The sequence below is a fragment of the Cherax quadricarinatus genome, chromosome 66, assembly GCF_038502225.1.
Source record: "Cherax quadricarinatus isolate ZL_2023a chromosome 66, ASM3850222v1, whole genome shotgun sequence".
Lineage (NCBI taxonomy): Eukaryota > Metazoa > Arthropoda > Malacostraca > Decapoda > Parastacidae > Cherax > Cherax quadricarinatus.
Genome location: NC_091357.1, coordinates 14,704,131 through 14,721,713, shown reverse-complemented (window position 1 = coordinate 14,721,713; position 17,583 = coordinate 14,704,131). Strand labels below are relative to the sequence as shown.

Below are 17,583 nucleotides of genomic sequence, written 5' to 3'. Positions count from 1 at the left end.
ACTATATATACTTTTGACCATTAATACTTCTGTTTACTATGACCCGAATGGAAACAAGTCACTGACTTTTTGGGTTATCACAGGTAATTTACACTATAATAATTGTACTTGTGTGTACCTGTGTCTATACTTCCTAACCACACACTATCAATGTGCTAGTGCTTGACACCGTGTGTTACTGTCTGACCCCGTGGTCTTAAGGAAACATTCTAATGTTTCCACCCGTTCCGGGGCTCGAACCACGGACCTCAATGTGAGAGCTGGGTGCGCTAGCAATGTGTGTGTTGTGTTGTGTTGTGTGTGTGTGTGTGTGTGTGTGTGTGTGTGTGTGTGTGTGTGTGTGTGTGTGTGTGTGTGTGTGTGTGTGTGTGTGTGTGAAAATTTACTCTTGAACAATACTGGAAGGGCAAGTTCTTTAGCTGTACTCGTGGTAGTACTTTCGACTCACGTCTGAACGACCTGAGTTCGAGTCCCGTACAAATCCCTTCACTTAAAAGCCCCTTCAGTGCTTAAATGTGGAGCTGCTCTTAGGTAGATCAAAGACAGTCAGCACAAGCAAGCACTTGGCTGGTGACACCAAACACGTAGTTACAAGCAACCTGCCTCAAACACTAATACCGTCGCTACAACAAACACACTCAATATAGCCACCCCAGACACGCGCGCGTTTGCGCGTGTCTGGGGTGGCTATATTGAGTGCACATGCATGAACACATTCTCAAACAACCACGACACAAACATACAACCTCAACCACCACACACACAACCTCAAACAACCACCACACACACACATACAACCTCAAACAACCACCACACACACACATACAACCTCAAACAACCACCACACACACATACAACCTCAAACAACCACCACACACACAACCTCAAACCACCACACACACACATACAACCTCAAACAACCACCACACACACATACAACCTCAAACAACCACCACACACACATACAACCTCAACCACACACACACATACAACCTCAAACAACCACACACACACATACAACCTCAAACAACCACCACACACACACACACAACCTCAAACAACCACCACACACACATACAACCTCAAACAACCACCACACACACATACAACCTCAAACAACCACCACACACACACAACCTCAACCACCACACACACATACAACCTCAACCACCACACATACAACCTCAAACAACCACCACACACACATACAACCTCAAACAACCACCACACACACATACAACCTCAACCACCACACATACAACCTCAAACAACCACCACACACACATACAACCTCAAACAACCACCACACACACAACCTCAAACAACCACCACACACACACACACAACCTCAAACAACCACACACACACAACCTCAAACAACCACTCCACATCCATACAACCTCAAACAACCACCACACACACATACAACCTCAAACAACCACCACACACACAACCTCAAACAACCACCACACACACATACAACCTCAAACAACCACCACACACACAACCTCAAACAGCCACCACACACACATACAACCTCAAACAACCACCACACACACATACAACCTCAAACAACCACCACACACACATACAACCTCAAACAACCACCACACACACATACAACCTCAAACAGCCACCACACACACATACAACCTCAAACCACCACCACACACACATACAACCTCAAACAACCACCACACACACATACAACCTCAAACAACCACCACACACACATACAACCTCAAACAGCCACCACACACACACATACAACCTCAAACAACCACCACACACACATACAACCTCATTAGGTAAGACACATATGCAACAGTTAGGTATCTTTATTTTGAAACGTTTCGCCTACACAGTAGGCTTCTTCAGTCGAGTACAGAAAAGTTGATAGAAGCAGAAGATACTTGAAGACGATGTAATCAGTCCATCACCCTTAAAGTTTTGAGGTGGTCAGTCCCTCAGTCTGTTGAAGAGCATTGTTCCGTTGTCTGAAACAATATGAAGTTGAAGTGACAGAATCGGGCCTTATATAGTGCCAGGAGGTGAGACGTAGGTTGATTTGGGAGGGCAGGTCCTTCTCAAACCCAGCCGTTCTCACTAGTAGAGGTTTTCGAAGTAGATGGTCTGTACCAAGATACCCTTGTGTTGCAGTGTCTGACAGAATGAACATTAAAATGGTATAAAATACCGACAGATTGTTAGGTAAGACACATATGCAACAGTTAGGTATCTTTATTTTGAAACGTTTCGCCTACACAGTAGGCTTCTTCAGTCGAGTACAGAAAAGTTGATAGAAGCAGAAGATACTTGAAGACGATGTAATCAGTCCATCACCCTTAAAGTTTTGAGGTGGTCAGTCCCTCAGTCTGTTGAAGAGCATTGTTCCGTTGTCTGAAACAATATGAAGTTGAAGTGACAGAATCGGGCCTTATATAGTGCCAGGAGGTGAGACGTAGGTTGATTTGGGAGGGCAGGTCCTTCTCAAACCCAGCCGTTCTCACTAGTAGAGGTTTTCGAAGTAGATGGTCTGTACCAAGATACCCTTGTGTTGCAGTGTCTGACAGAATGAACATTAAAATGGTATAAAATACCGACAGATTGTTAGGTAAGACACATATGCAACAGTTAGGTATCTTTATTTTGAAACGTTTCGCCTACACAGTAGGCTTCTTCAGTCGAGTACAGAAAAGTTGATAGAAGCAGAAGATACTTGAAGACGATGTAATCAGTCCATCACCCTTAAAGTTTTGAGGTGGTCAGTCCCTCAGTCTGTTGAAGAGCATTGTTCCGTTGTCTGAAACAATATGAAGTTGAAGTGACAGAATCGGGCCTTATATAGTGCCAGGAGGTGAGACGTAGGTTGATTTGGGAGGGCAGGTCCTTCTCAAACCCAGCCGTTCTCACTAGTAGAGGTTTTCGAAGTAGATGGTCTGTACCAAGATACCCTTGTGTTGCAGTGTCTGACAGAATGAACATTAAAATGGTATAAAATACCGACAGATTGTTAGGTAAGACACATATGCAACAGTTAGGTATCTTTATTTTGAAACGTTTCGCCTACACAGTAGGCTTCTTCAGTCGAGTACAGAAAAGTTGATAGAAGCAGAAGATACTTGAAGACGATGTAATCAGTCCATCACCCTTAAAGTTTTGAGGTGGTCAGTCCCTCAGTCTGTTGAAGAGCATTGTTCCGTTGTCTGAAACAATATGAAGTTGAAGTGACAGAATCGGGCCTTATATAGTGCCAGGAGGTGAGACGTAGGTTGATTTGGGAGGGCAGGTCCTTCTCAAACCCAGCCGTTCTCACTAGTAGAGGTTTTCGAAGTAGATGGTCTGTACCAAGATACCCTTGTGTTGCAGTGTCTGACAGAATGAACATTAAAATGGTATAAAATACCGACAGATTGTTAGGTAAGACACATATGCAACAGTTAGGTATCTTTATTTTGAAACGTTTCGCCTACACAGTAGGCTTCAAAATAAGATACCTAACTGTTGCATATGTGTCTTACCTAACAATCTGTCGGTATTTTATACCATTTTAATGTTCATTCTGTCAGACACTGCAACACAAGGGTATCTTGGTACAGACCATCTACTTCGACAACCTCTACTAGTGAGAACGGCTGGGTTTGAGAAGGACCTGCCCTCCCAAATCAACCTACGTCTCACCTCCTGGCACTATATAAGGCCCGATTCTGTCACTTCAACTTCATATTGTTTCAGACAACGGAACAATGCTCTTCTCCAGACTGAGGGACTGACCACCTCAAAACTTTAAGGGTGATGGACTGATTACATCGTCTTCAAGTATCTTCTGCTTCTATCAACTTTTCTGTACTCGACTGAAGAAGCCTACTGTGTAGGCGAAACGTTTCAAAATAAAGATACCTAACTGTTGCATATGTGTCTTACCTAACAATCTGTCGGTATTTTATACCATTTTAATGTTCATTCTGTCAGACACTGCAACACAAGGGTATCTTGGTACAGACCATCTACTTCGACAACCTCTACTAGTGAGAACGGCTGGGTTTGAGAAGGACCTGCCCTCCCAAATCAACCTACGTCTCACCTCCTGGCACTATATAAGGCCCGATTCTGTCACTTCAACTTCATATTGTTTCAGACAACGGAACAATGCTCTTCTCCAGACTGAGGGACTGACCACCTCAAAACTTTAAGGGTGATGGACTGATTACATCGTCTTCAAGTATCTTCTGCTTCTATCAACTTTTCTGTACTCGACTGAAGAAGCCTACTGTGTAGGCGAAACGTTTCAAAATAAAGATACCTAACTGTTGCATATGTGTCTTACCTAACAATCTGTCGGTATTTTATACCATTTTAATGTTCATTCTGTCAGACACTGCAACACAAGGGTATCTTGGTACAGACCATCTACTTCGACAACCTCTACTAGTGAGAACGGCTGGGTTTGAGAAGGACCTGCCCTCCCAAATCAACCTACGTCTCACCTCCTGGCACTATATAAGGCCCGATTCTGTCACTTCAACTTCATATTGTTTCAGACAACGGAACAACGCTCTTCTCCAGACTGAAGGACTGACCACCTCAAAACTTTAAGGGTGATGGACTGATTACATCGTCTTCAAGTATCTTCTGCTTCTATCAACTTTTCTGTACTCGACTGAAGAAGCCTACTGTGTAGGCGAAACGTTTCAAAATAAAGATACCTAACTGTTGCATATGTGTCTTACCTAACAATCTGTCGGTATTTTATACCATTTTAATGTTCATTCTGTCAGACACTGCAACACAAGGGTATCTTGGTACAGACCATCTACTTCGACAACCTCTACTAGTGAGAACGGCTGGGTTTGAGAAGGACCTGCCCTCCCAAATCAACCTACGTCTCACCTCCTGGCACTATATAAGGCCCGATTCTGTCACTTCAACTTCATATTGTTTCAGACAACGGAACAATGCTCTTCTCCAGACTGAGGGACTGACCACCTCAAAACTTTAAGGGTGATGGACTGATTACATCGTCTTCAAGTATCTTCTGCTTCTATCAACTTTTCTGTACTCGACTGAAGAAGCCTACTGTGTAGGCGAAACGTTTCAAAATAAAGATACCTAACTGTTGCATATGTGTCTTACCTAACAATCTGTCGGTATTTTATACCATTTTAATGTTCATTCTGTCAGACACTGCAACACAAGGGTATCTTGGTACAGACCATCTACTTCGACAACCTCTACTAGTGAGAACGGCTGGGTTTGAGAAGGACCTGCCCTCCCAAATCAACCTACGTCTCACCTCCTGGCACTATATAAGGCCCGATTCTGTCACTTCAACTTCATATTGTTTCAGACAACGGAACAATGCTCTTCTCCAGACTGAGGGACTGACCACCTCAAAACTTTAAGGGTGATGGACTGATTACATCGTCTTCAAGTATCTTCTGCTTCTATCAACTTTTCTGTACTCGACTGAAGAAGCCTACTGTGTAGGCGAAACGTTTCAAAATAAGATACCTAACTGTTGCATATGTGTCTTACCTAACAATCTGTCGGTATTTTATACCATTTTAATGTTCAAAAGAGGAGCTTACGACGACGTTTCGGTCCGACTTGGACCATTTACAAAGTCACACTGTAAATGGTCCAAGTCGGACCGAAACGTCGTCGTAAGCTCCTGTCTTCTATGTGCGGGTTATTTGTGCATCGTTCCCAGTCACGGTATTGTGCCTTTTTTTTTATTTATGAATTAGATATAAGAGTATCAGAAAGAACTAACACCCCACAGTGGGATCTGAACCCACACTGAGACGCACTGCAAATCTCTCTACATTATAATACACAAGCACCGGACCTAAGAACTAATTACGTTATAATAACCATAATTTTTAAAGAGGTGCAGGGGTAAACCAGCGGAAGTCCTCAGTCAGATGACCAAAAGCTCCAGTTGTGGGTCATCACATCACAATTCGTAACGGCTTGACAAAGCTCTTGGAAAGCGAAACGTAGCCACAATAAAATGTCTCATTAGTTGCACTTGTATCCTTTTACCTAAGTCATAAAGGAATTATCCAATCTTGGAGAAACTCACACACACACACACACACACACACACACACACACACACACACACACACACACACACACACACACATACTAATATAATGAACTAGGTCTTAAAAGAATTAGCTAGACCAAGAAACCAACACACTGGCGTAAAAGACAAGAATATATCAAGTGGTGGTGTGGAGAGGCAAGTAATATTAAACATTACCTTAGCTGATGTGAATTACATTATTATAGAGCATGGAAGACGAGAGCAAGAACCCTAGCGAGGCCACCAACACTAATGTAAGACACCAGCCACACACCTCACACCACCAGGGGGAGAGACGAGAGCAAGAACCCTAGCGAGGCCACCAACACTAATGTAAGACACCAGCCACACACCTCACACCACCAGGGGGAGAGACGAGAGCAAGAACCCTAGCGAGGCCACCAACACTAATGTAAGACACCAGCCACACACCTCACACCACCAGGGGGAGAGACGAGAGCAAGAACCCTAGCGAGGCCACCAACACTAATGTAAGACACCAGCCACACACCTCACACCACCAGGGGGAGAGACGAGAGCAAGAACCCTAGCGAGGCCACCAACACTAATGTAAGACACCAGCCACACACCTCACACCACCAGGGGGAGAGACGAGAGCAAGAACCCTAGCGAGGCCACCAACACTAATGTAAGACACCAGCCACACACCTCACACCACCAGGGGGAGAGACGAGAGCAAGAACCCTAGCGAGGCCACCAACACTAATGTAAGACACCAGCCACACACCTCACACCACCAGGGGGAGAGACGAGAGCAAGAACCCTAGCGAGGCCACCAACACTAATGTAAGACACCAGCCGCACACCTCACACCACCAGGGGGAGAGACGAGAGCAAGAACCCTAGCGAGGCCACCAACACTAATGTAAGACACCAGCCACACACCTCACACCACCAGGGGGAGAGACGAGAGCAAGAACCCTAGCGAGGCCACCAACACTAATGTAAGACACCAGCCACACACCTCACACCACCAGGGGGAGAGACGAGAGCAAGAACCCTAGCGAGGCCACCAACACTAATGTAAGACACCAGCCACACACCTCACACCACCAGGGGGAGAGACGAGAGCAAGAACCCTAGCGAGGCCACAAACACTAATGTAAGACACCAGCCACACACCTCACACCACCAGGGGGAGAGAGAAGGGAAACATGGGGGAAGAGAAAGGGAGAGAAGGGAAAAAAAAGAGGGAAGGGGGGGAAAAAAGGGGGAAAACGAGAGGGGGATGGGGAAGGAAAGAGGGGAGGGAAGAGAGAGAGAGGAGAGGAGTGAAAACGAGGGAAATTGTCTAATTGTTAAGAACTTAAATTTAAGTCTATCTGTCCACTTTTCCAATTATTCAATATGTCCCAACTGACAACTTTTCGGAGACGGGGGGGGGGGGGGGTATTCGAGGAAAAAAAAATCGCCCCAGTCAAATTGGCAATGATGATTAACACACATGTGCAACATCTGCGTATCTTTATTGTAGACGTTTCGCCATCCAGTGGCTTTATCAATACAAATTCTAAGACATAGATGTTGCACATGTGTCTTAATTTCATCTTGTCGGTATTGTATACCATTCTTGTACATCTTTATTGCTGAAACGTTGATGTGTCTACTGTGTGGCCGAAACGTTTCAACAACAACTGCACACATGTCTTAATCGTCAACTTGTTGGTATTTTATACTATTTTCAACACAAATTGACATTCAAGACAGAAATGGTACGAAACAGGTTATTGCAGCAGAAACCACGGTTAAAGGACTTCCCTTCTGCACGCACTGTATGCACTATGACACCATGGTTGCACGAGTCCAACGCTTTTGCAAATTCAGTGTTGCCTCGGGCTAGACTGTCTGATCCACCCAGCTGTTGCTACGTAACAATAATAACCTGGTTGATACAACTCCTGGGCGAAAACTTTGCCTCCGTCCGGCAATATTTATCAAATCTTCTGGTGCGGTAAATGAGTAACTAAGCGTTAATTACCATAGGTCACTGAGTGCTGACTCACCTTGGGGTCACTTAAATAAGTACTGGATGAAGGTACTGACCTTGGGATCAAAGTTGAAGGTGTGTTCCACACGGAGAGGACACTGGAGGCCACACTTGCACGTTCCCTCAGTGGCGAGGTAGTCAGCAACCTCAGCCACATTCCTCAACTCACTGCCACTCGGACTGGAAAATAAACCAACACTGTTACTCCCAATACACTCTTCCACACTATTACTCACACACACACACGTGTGTGTGTGTGTGTGTGTGTGTGTGTGTGTGTGTGTGTGTGTGTGTGTGTGTGTGTGTGTGTGTGTGTGTGTGTGTGTGTGTGTGTGTGTGTGTGTGTAAACGAAAAAAACATATTTCATTGTGTTTATTAAATTATTGTAATCTAAAATATATTTAGGCATAATAAGGCTACATTAAACTGCGCTTGTTATAATAAGGTTAGGTAAGTTTTCTAAGGTTTTTTTGGTACAAAATTATTAAATTTTACATTAACATAAAAGAAAAAAATATATCTTTAAACGTAAGAGAATTTTTTTTAGAAATGAGTTAATTTTAAATGAGTTCTTGTTAACTGACCAATTTTACCTATTCAGCACGACACATATATATGGAAGATTACTTGAGAGCATAGTGCCCAAGGCGTATGAAGTAATAAAACCTTACTGGCGTGAACGATAAGGGAGTAAATGTACCTGGTTACCTGGAACAAACTTGGTGAAGAACAGGAGTGACAAGACAATTAGAAATATCCTTAGTTCAAAACTCTTCAACCTTCAACCAGCAGAAATCAGAAATACTGGCAGAACGAAGGTGAAAGGTTCAACGGGAAAGCTGAGCGGATATCTCCTGCAGGAGAAGGTGCAGAGAACCTTCAATGTTCGTAAAAGCTCAGTTAAGTACCTAAATTAGGGAAGTGGAGATCCCTCAATCTGGACTTGGCGGATCGTAGCCAAAACACACATTATCTACACCTGGCAAATTCTAGAGTAATTGGTTACAAATCTGCACACGCAAGTCATTCCCAATGAGAGTAATTAGTTCGGTAGACGGTGTAAATTACTCGCAATGAATAGCAAGAGTGAAATAAGTACTCTAAGGAAAAACTCAGTAAGCATGAAGGGACCAAGATTTTGCAACACCATTCCTTTATAGATGGATGGTTCAGAGAACCGACATGTTGATAAATTAGACACATGTGCAACTCTTGGGTATCTTTATTGAGGAAACGTTTCGCCACACAGTGGCTTCATCAGTCCATACGTAGGAGAAACTTGAAGAACAGGAGGAGAATGAGGTAATCAGTCCCTCAACCTTGAGTCGATGTGTTCAGTCCATCAGTCTTGAGTAGAATATGGCATATGAGCGGAGAAGCAGCTTATAAACCGTATGGCAGGAGAGGTGTAGCAGTCATAGGTGGTGTCACATTTGTTCAATGTGGAAGTAGGTCGTCAGACCTACTTCTTGGGATCTTAATACTTAGGAATTCTTCGCTTGCCTAAATCTTGGGCACAACCTACTTCCACATTGAACAAATGTGACACCACCTATGACTGCTACACCTCTCCTGCCATACGGTTTATAAGCTGCTTCTCCGCTCATATGCCATATTCTACTCAAGACTGATGGACTGAACACATCGACTCAAGGTTGAGGGACTGATTACCTCATTCTCCTCCTGTTCTTCAAGTTTCTCCTACGTATGGACTGATGAAGCCACTGTGTGGCGAAACGTTTCCTCAATAAAGATACCCAAGAGTTGCACATGTGTAATTTATCACCATTCCTTTATACATAAGGGATATTACCAACAGATCCCCGGCTGTCTTCAAGAGAGACCTTGATAAATTCCTAAACTAATTTCCTGATCAAACGGGCTGTGGTAGTAATGGGCGTGTAGTGATGTAGGCATGGACAATGCATCTTGTCCGTTGCTACAAGGTTGATCAGCGTTGTAAGTGGCGAGCAAGAAACTATGCACGATACAGTAAACTCACTGAGTAGTTTACTGGTTATACCTTTGATAAACCTTTGAAGAGTTTCAAGAGTTTCACTACTCTCGGAGCCCGGCCATGGCCCAGGCTCGTCTGGTGCTTGCCTGGTCAACCAGGCTGTTGCTGCTGGAGGCCCGCTGCCCCACATATCCATCATAGCCTGGTTGATCTGGCACCTGGTAAAGATACTTGTCCAGTGTCCTCTTGAAGGCTTCTACACTTGTTCCAGCAGTGTTTCTGATATCTTCTTGTAAAATGCTGAATAGTCTGGGACCCCGGATACACCAGACAACGAGAGTGAGGGAGCATCTAATGTCAATAACCAAGGAGGGGGAATGTATATTGTTAAATTAGACACATGTGCAACTCTTGGGTATCTTTATTGAGGAAATGTTTCGCCATACAGTGGCTTCATCAGTCCATACAAAGGATAAACTTGTAAAAGAGGAGGAGAATGAGGTAATCAGTTACTCAACCTTGAGTCGATGTGGTCAGTCCATCAATCTTGAATACTGATGGACTGACCACATCCACTCAAGGTTGAGGGACTCATTACCTCATTCTCCTCCTGTTCAAGTTTATCCTTTGTATGGACTGATGAAGCCACTGTATGGCGAAACATTTCCTCAATAAAGATACCCAAGAGTTGCACATGTGTCTAATTTAACAACATGTCGGTTCTCTGAACCATTCATCTACAAGGGGAATATATGTTGATCGTCCGGCCGCTATCCGGGTGATGGCAGAGCAGGAGCCTACAGCCTCCGAAAAAATTATTATAATTATAACCTTAATTTATAAAGAAGTGAACCGGTAAGCCAGGGAAAGGCCTCGATCAGATAACCAAAAGCTCCAGCGGCGGGTCATCATATGGCTAAGACCCGCGTCAGGAAACACTTGTCTTGTTTCCTGACGAACATTACCTAACCTAACCTAACCTACAGCTTCCAACTCTCAGCTGTGTTCCGTACCCAGGCACACGGGAGTCATGCCTAGGCGGGTATTTTAAAAATACGAAGGGGAACCTGGTTACATGGCGCACATACCTTTGATGAGTTTCGAGTGTCTTTCTACTCCCGGAGCCCAGCCATGGGCCACGCTCGTCTGGTGCTTGCCTGGTCAACCAGGCTGTTGCTGCTGGTGGCCTACATATCCATAACAACCTGGTTAATCTAGCACCTGAGCATACCTTAAAGAGTTTGTGCAGTCAGCAATAACAGCCTGCTTTATCTGGTCATACACCGGGAAGCCTGGCCTGGGAATGGGCCGCTTCAGTGTTGACACTAATAACTATGTAAATCCGCAGCTCCGGAGTTATCAGGTCAACCTTGGTGACCTGAAGGTCAACAAAGATGGCAAAAATAACCCACGAAACTGGTCGCAGGTATTCCTGAACTGGGTGGCTGAGGGAAGTAGGGAGGGAGGGAGAGAAGCAGCGAAGGAGGGGGTTAACCACTCAGACAAGGCCAGATGAAGGGAGGGAGGGAGGGAGGGAGGGAGGGAGGCACCATGACAAGACCACCCAAGCCTGGCCTGTGTGGTAGGAGGGAGGGAGGGAGGCACCATGACAAGACCACCCAAGCCTGGCCTGTGTGGTAGGAGGGAGGGAGGCACCATGACAAGACCATCCAAGCCTGGCCTGTGTGGTAGGAGGGAGGGAGGCACCATGACAAGACCACCCAAGCCTAGCCTGTGTGGTAGGAGGGAGGGAGGCACCATGACAAGACCATCCAAGCCTGGCCTGTGTGGTAGGAGGGAGGGAGGCACCATGACAAGACCACCCAAGCCTGGCCTGTGTGGTAGGAGGGAGGGAGGCACCATGACAAGACCACCCAAGCCTGGCCTGTGTGGTAGGAGGGAGGGAGGCACCATGACAAGACCATCCAAGCCTGGCCTGTGTGGTAGGAGGGAGGGAGGCACCATGACAAGACCACCCAAGCCTAGCCTGTGTGGTAGGAGGGAGGGAGGCACCATGACAAGACCATCCAAGCCTGGCCTGTGTGGTAGGAGGGAGGGAGGCACCATGACAAGACCATCCAAGCCTGGCCTGTGTGGTAGGAGGGAGGGAGGCACCATGACAAGACCATCCAAGCCTGGCCTGTGTGGTAGGAGGGAGGGAGGCACCATGACAAGACCACCCAAGCCTGGCCTGTGTGGTAGGAGGGAGGGAGGCACCATGACAAGACCACCCAAGCCTGGCCTGTGTGGTAGGAGGGAGGGAGGCACCATGACAAGACCATCCAAGCCTGGCCTGTGTGGTAGGAGGGAGGGAGGCACCATGACAAGACCACCCAAGCCTAGCCTGTGTGGTAGGAGGGAGGGAGGCACCATGACAAGACCATCCAAGCCTGGCCTGTGTGGTAGGAGGGAGGGAGGCACCATGACAAGACCATCCAAGCCTGGCCTGTGTGGTAGGAGGGAGGGAGGCACCATGACAAGACCATCCAAGCCTGGCCTGTGTGGTAGGAGGGAGGGAGGCACCATGACAAGACCACCCAAGCCTGGCCTGTGTGGTAGGAGGGAGGGAGGCACCATGACAAGACCATCCAAGCCTGGCCTGTGTGGTAGGAAGGAGGGAGGGAGGGAGTGAGAGAGGGAGGCACCATGACAAGACCATCCAAGTCTGGTCTGTGTGGTAGGAGGGAGGGAGGGAGGGAGGGAGGCACCATGACAAGACCACCCAAGCCTGGCCTGTGTGGTAGGAAGGAGGGAGGGAGTGAGGGAGGGAGGGAGGCACCATGACAAGACCATCCAAGTCTGGCCTGTGTGGTAGGAAGGAAGGAAGGAGGGAGGGAGGGAGGCACCATGAAAAGACCACCCAGGCCTGGCCTGTGTGGTAGGAGGGAGGGAGGGAGGCACCATGACAAGACCACCCAAGCCTGGCCTGTGTGGTAGGAAGGAGGGAGGGAGGGAGTGAGGGAGGGAGGCACCATGACAAGACCACCCAGGCCTGGCCTGTGTGGTAGGATGGAGAGAGGCACCATGACAAGACCACCCAAGCCTGGCCTGTGTGGTAGGAAGGAGGGAGGGAGGGAGGGAGGCACCATGACAAGACCACCCAAGCCTGGCCTGTGTGGTAGGAGGGAGGGAGGGAGGCACCATGACAAGACCACCCAAGCCTGGCCTGTGTGGTTGGTAGGAGGGAGGGAGTGAGGGAGGGAGGCACCATGACAAGACCACCCAAGCCTGGCCTGGCTTGTGGGAGGGAGGGAGGGAGGGAGGGAGGGAGTGAGGGAGGGAGGCACCATGACAAGACCACCCAAGCCTGGCCTGGCTTGTGGGAGGGAGGGAGGGAGGGAGGGAGTGAGGGAGGGAGGCACCATGACAAGACCACCCAAGCCTGGCCTGTGTGGTAGGAGGGAGGGAGGGAGGCACCAAGACAAGACCACCCAAGCCTGGCCTGTGTGGTAGGAAGGAGGGAAGGAGGGAGGGAGTGAGGGAGGGAGTGAGGGAGGGAGGCACCATGACAAGACCACCCAAGCCTGGCCTGGCTTGTGGGAGGGAGGGAGGGAGGGAGGAAGGAACCATGGCCTGGTCTGGGTGGAGGGAGGGAGTCACCTTGACAAAAACCACCCAAGCCTGGACTGAGTGGAGGGAGGGACGAGGAACGGACTGAGTGGGAGCAAGAGGATGGAGGAAATAATGGAAAGGAAGGAAGAAAGGAAAGGGAGAGAGGAAAGTAAGACAGGGGAGGAGGGACGGAGGGGGGAGAGAGAGAGAGAGAGAGAGAGAGAGAGAGAGAGAGAGAGAGAGAGAGAGAGAGAGAGAGAGAGAGAGAGAGAGAGAGAGAGAGAGAGAGAGAGAGAGAGAGAGAGAGAGAGAGTGAGAGAGAGAGAGAGAGAGAGAGAGAGAGAGAGAGAGAGAGAGAGAGAGAGAGAGAGAGAGAGAGAGAGAGAGGTAGGGAAGGTAAACAAGACATATGGAGGACCACCCTAGTCTGGGCTGGGTGTTGAGCGTCACCTGGATAAAGGTAACATATGCTACAGTGTACTTCATTAAGACACAGATCACCCCAGATAACAGGTACACCGAGCGGTGAACCTCTGTAATCTTATGTTGACGTCTGTTAAGTGTCTTAAGTGTTGGTAATGGAGAAGGGCAGCCTGGCTGCCTACCACCATTAAGAGGCGGCTGGGTATACAAGTGCTGGTAATGGAGAAGGGCAGCCTGGCTGCCTACCACCATTAAGAGGCGGCTGGGTATACAAGTGCTGGTAATGGAGAAGGGCAGCCTGGCTGCCTACCACCATTAAGAGGCGGCTGGGTATACAAGTGCTGGTAATGGAGAAGGGCAGCCTGGCTGCCTACCACCATTAAGAGGCGGCTGGGTATACAAGTGTTGGTAATGGAGAAGGACAGCCTGGCTGCCTACCACCATTAAGAGGCGGCTGGGTATACAAGTGCTGGTAATGGAGAAGGGCAGCCTGGCTGCCTACCACCATTAAGAGGCGGCTGGGTATACAAGTGTTGGTAATGGAGAAGGGCAGCCTGGCTGCCTACCACCATTAAGAGGCGGCTGGGTATACAAGGTGGATGAGAGTTTTTTCTTTTTTTACTGATTTAGCAAAAATGGATACATCACCAATGTTCCGCGACCCTATGTTACATGACAAGTTATAACGTAGAAACAACAGCTATCCATGTTCCACTGTTATATTCCTTCTCACGTGGAGAGCTGGTTGTGTAGGTGGTACCAATAACCACTTTCTTGAATCATCTCAACCAGTGGCGTCGTAAGAGGGGGCAGGGGGGGACTACCCCAGGTGACACCATCAAGGGGTGACACCACAGAACCTCTGAAGGTGACACTAATGCACAAAACAGTGTTGGAGCAACATAAGAGAAAAATCCTTCGTTTCTATATAGCTTATTATATGATTACAGAGTACAAATAGGCCTATTTAGGGAAAATCATTGATTCTGATGATGCGAGAGATGACAGTGCAGGATTGAAGGCAAGGAAATGTAAGATCAAATTCACTGAGATGTTACCTGTACTCAAGGTTAAATGTTAGATCAGATTCACTGAGATGTTAACTGTACTCAAGGTCAAATGTAAGATCAGTTTCACTGAGATGTTACCTGTACTCAAGGTCAAATGTAAGATCAGATTCACTGACATGTTACCTGTACTCAAGGTCAAATGTAAGATCAGATTCACTGAGACGTTACCTGTACTCAAGGTCAAATGTAAGATCAGATTCACTGAGATGTTACCATGGCCTTGGATGCACTGGAAGAAAATCAGAATGCAGATGTAATATACACAGACTTTGCAAAAGCATTTGACAAATGCGATCATGGCGTAATAGCCCATAAAATACGTTCTAAAGGAATAACTGGGAAAGTGGGGAGATGGATCTTCAACTTCCTAACAAATCGAACACAAAGAGTAGTGGTCAACAGAGTTAAATCGGAGGCTGCCATAGTGAAGAGCTCTGTTCCACAAGGCACAGTACTCGCCCCCATCTTATTCCTTATCCTCATATCAGACATAAACAGAGATATACACCACAGCATCGTATCATCCTTTGCGGATGATACTAGGATCTGCATGAGGCTGTCATCTGCTGAGGACGCGGTTAACCTCCAAGAAGATATAAACAAAGTTTTCCAGTGGGCAACGGTAAACAATATGATGTTCAATGAGGACAAATTCCAACTACTCCGTTATGGAAAACTGGAGGAGATAATAACTAGAACAGAGTATACTACTGACTCCGGCCATACAATAGAGCGGAAAAATAATGTAAGGGACCTGGGAGTAGTAATGTCTGAGGATCTCACTTTCAAGGATCACAACAGTGCCACGATCGCACGTGCAAAGAAAATGATAGGATGGATAATGAGAACTTTCAAAACGAGAGATGCCAAGCCCATGATGATCCTTTTCAAATCACTTGTTCTCTCTAGGCTAGAATACTGCTGTACATTAACATCTCCATTCAAGGCAGGTGAAATCGCAGATCTAGAGAGTGTACAGAGATCCTTTACTGCACGTATAAGTTCTGTCAAGCACCTTAACTACTGGGAACGCTTGGAAGCACTTGACTTGTACTCGTTGGAACGCAGGAGGGAGAGATATATCATAATCTACACTTGGAAAATCTTGGAATGAATGGTCCCAAATCTGCACACAGAAATCACTCCCTAAGAAAGTAAAAGACTGGGCAGGCGATGCAAAATGCCCCCAATAAAAAGTAGGGGCGCCATTGGTACACGAAGGGAAAACACCATAAGTGTCCGGGGCCCAAGACTGTTTAACAGCCTCCCATCAAGCATTAGGGGAATTGCCAATAAACCCCTGGCTGCCTTCAAGAGAGCTGGACAGATACCTAAAGTCAGTGCCGGATCAGCCGGGCTGTGGCTCGTACGTTGGACTGCGTGCGGCCAGCAGTAACAGCCTAGTTGATCAGGCCCTGATCCATCGGGAGGCCTGGTCATGGACCGGGCCGCGGGGGCGTTGATCCCCGGAATAACCTCCAGGTACTCAAGGTCAAATGTAAATAAATAACAAAAAGGCACAATACCGTGACTGGAACGATACACAAATAACCCGCACGTAAAAGAGAGAAGCTTACGACGACGTTTCGGTCTGACTTGGACCATTGACAAAGTCACACTAACAGAGGTGGAGCAGGACGGCTATATATAGGCAGGAAGAGGTGGAGGTAGTAGTAGTAGTAGTAGTACAAGAATTGTATATAATACCGACAAGATGAAATTAAGACACATGCACAACACCCGGGCATCACCATCGTAGACGTTTCGCCATCCAGCCAGCCACTGGATGGCGAAACGTCCACAACAAAGACAACCAGACGCCGCACATGTGTCTTAATTTCATCAGTAGTAGTAGTAGTAGTAGTAGAAGAAGAGGTAGTAGTGGTAGTGGTAGAAGTGGGAAATAAGGAGGACGAGCCAGTCAAAAACAAAGGAAGAGGAGCACTGCAAGAGAGCTAGATGCCCACAGAGGGAGAGCAAGCGCACAGAGGTGCGTGAAAGGGGAAGTGGTGAAATAAAATAAATGAAGAAGGAACAGAAACACGAGACAGGAGAGAGAAAGACAACCCAGAGGAGAAAAGGAAAGAGGAAAGGGGAAGAGGAAGAAGAAAAAGAAAGAAAAAATGAGGATTCAGGTTAAGTCATGGGTGTTCTGAAGTTTGGAGCATTTTACAATGTAGTGGGAGAGGAAGGCATCTACAGAGACGAAGCCAGGGCTAAGGTTCATACAAGGAAAGTTGTGTATTAGAGAGGATTCAACTAGACGGCGACTGTTAGAGTTGGAAGTAGGGAAGACAGTTTTAGCAGAAGACCAGTCAATAGGATGGCTATGATCTCTGACGTGACAGAAAAGAGCATTGTTAGTGTCGGCAAGCCTAACACTATTTTTGTGCTCCCTAAGTCTGTCAGAAAGAGATCGACCAGTTTCTCCGAAGTCAAGAAAAGTGTTCTTATCTCCCTCTTTCTCCGTGCCCTCCACAT

At 46.9% G+C, this 17,583-nt stretch overlaps 1 protein-coding gene across 2 annotated transcripts in view; it reads right to left on the bottom strand.

Moving 5' to 3' along the window:
• LOC128704108 (uncharacterized) overlaps positions 1 to 17,583 on the bottom strand; it is a 474,983-nt gene that overhangs the window by 222,428 nt on the left and 234,972 nt on the right. For both annotated transcript variants that reach the window (XR_011393856.1, XM_070099111.1), the window contains exon 3: positions 8,156 to 8,279. Coding sequence is in view for 1 of the 2 variants with exons in the window: in XM_070099111.1 (XP_069955212.1) it covers positions 8,156 to 8,279 (124 nt within the window). In the remaining variant the exon portion in view is untranslated. The remainder of the gene's footprint in view (positions 1 to 8,155; positions 8,280 to 17,583) is intronic.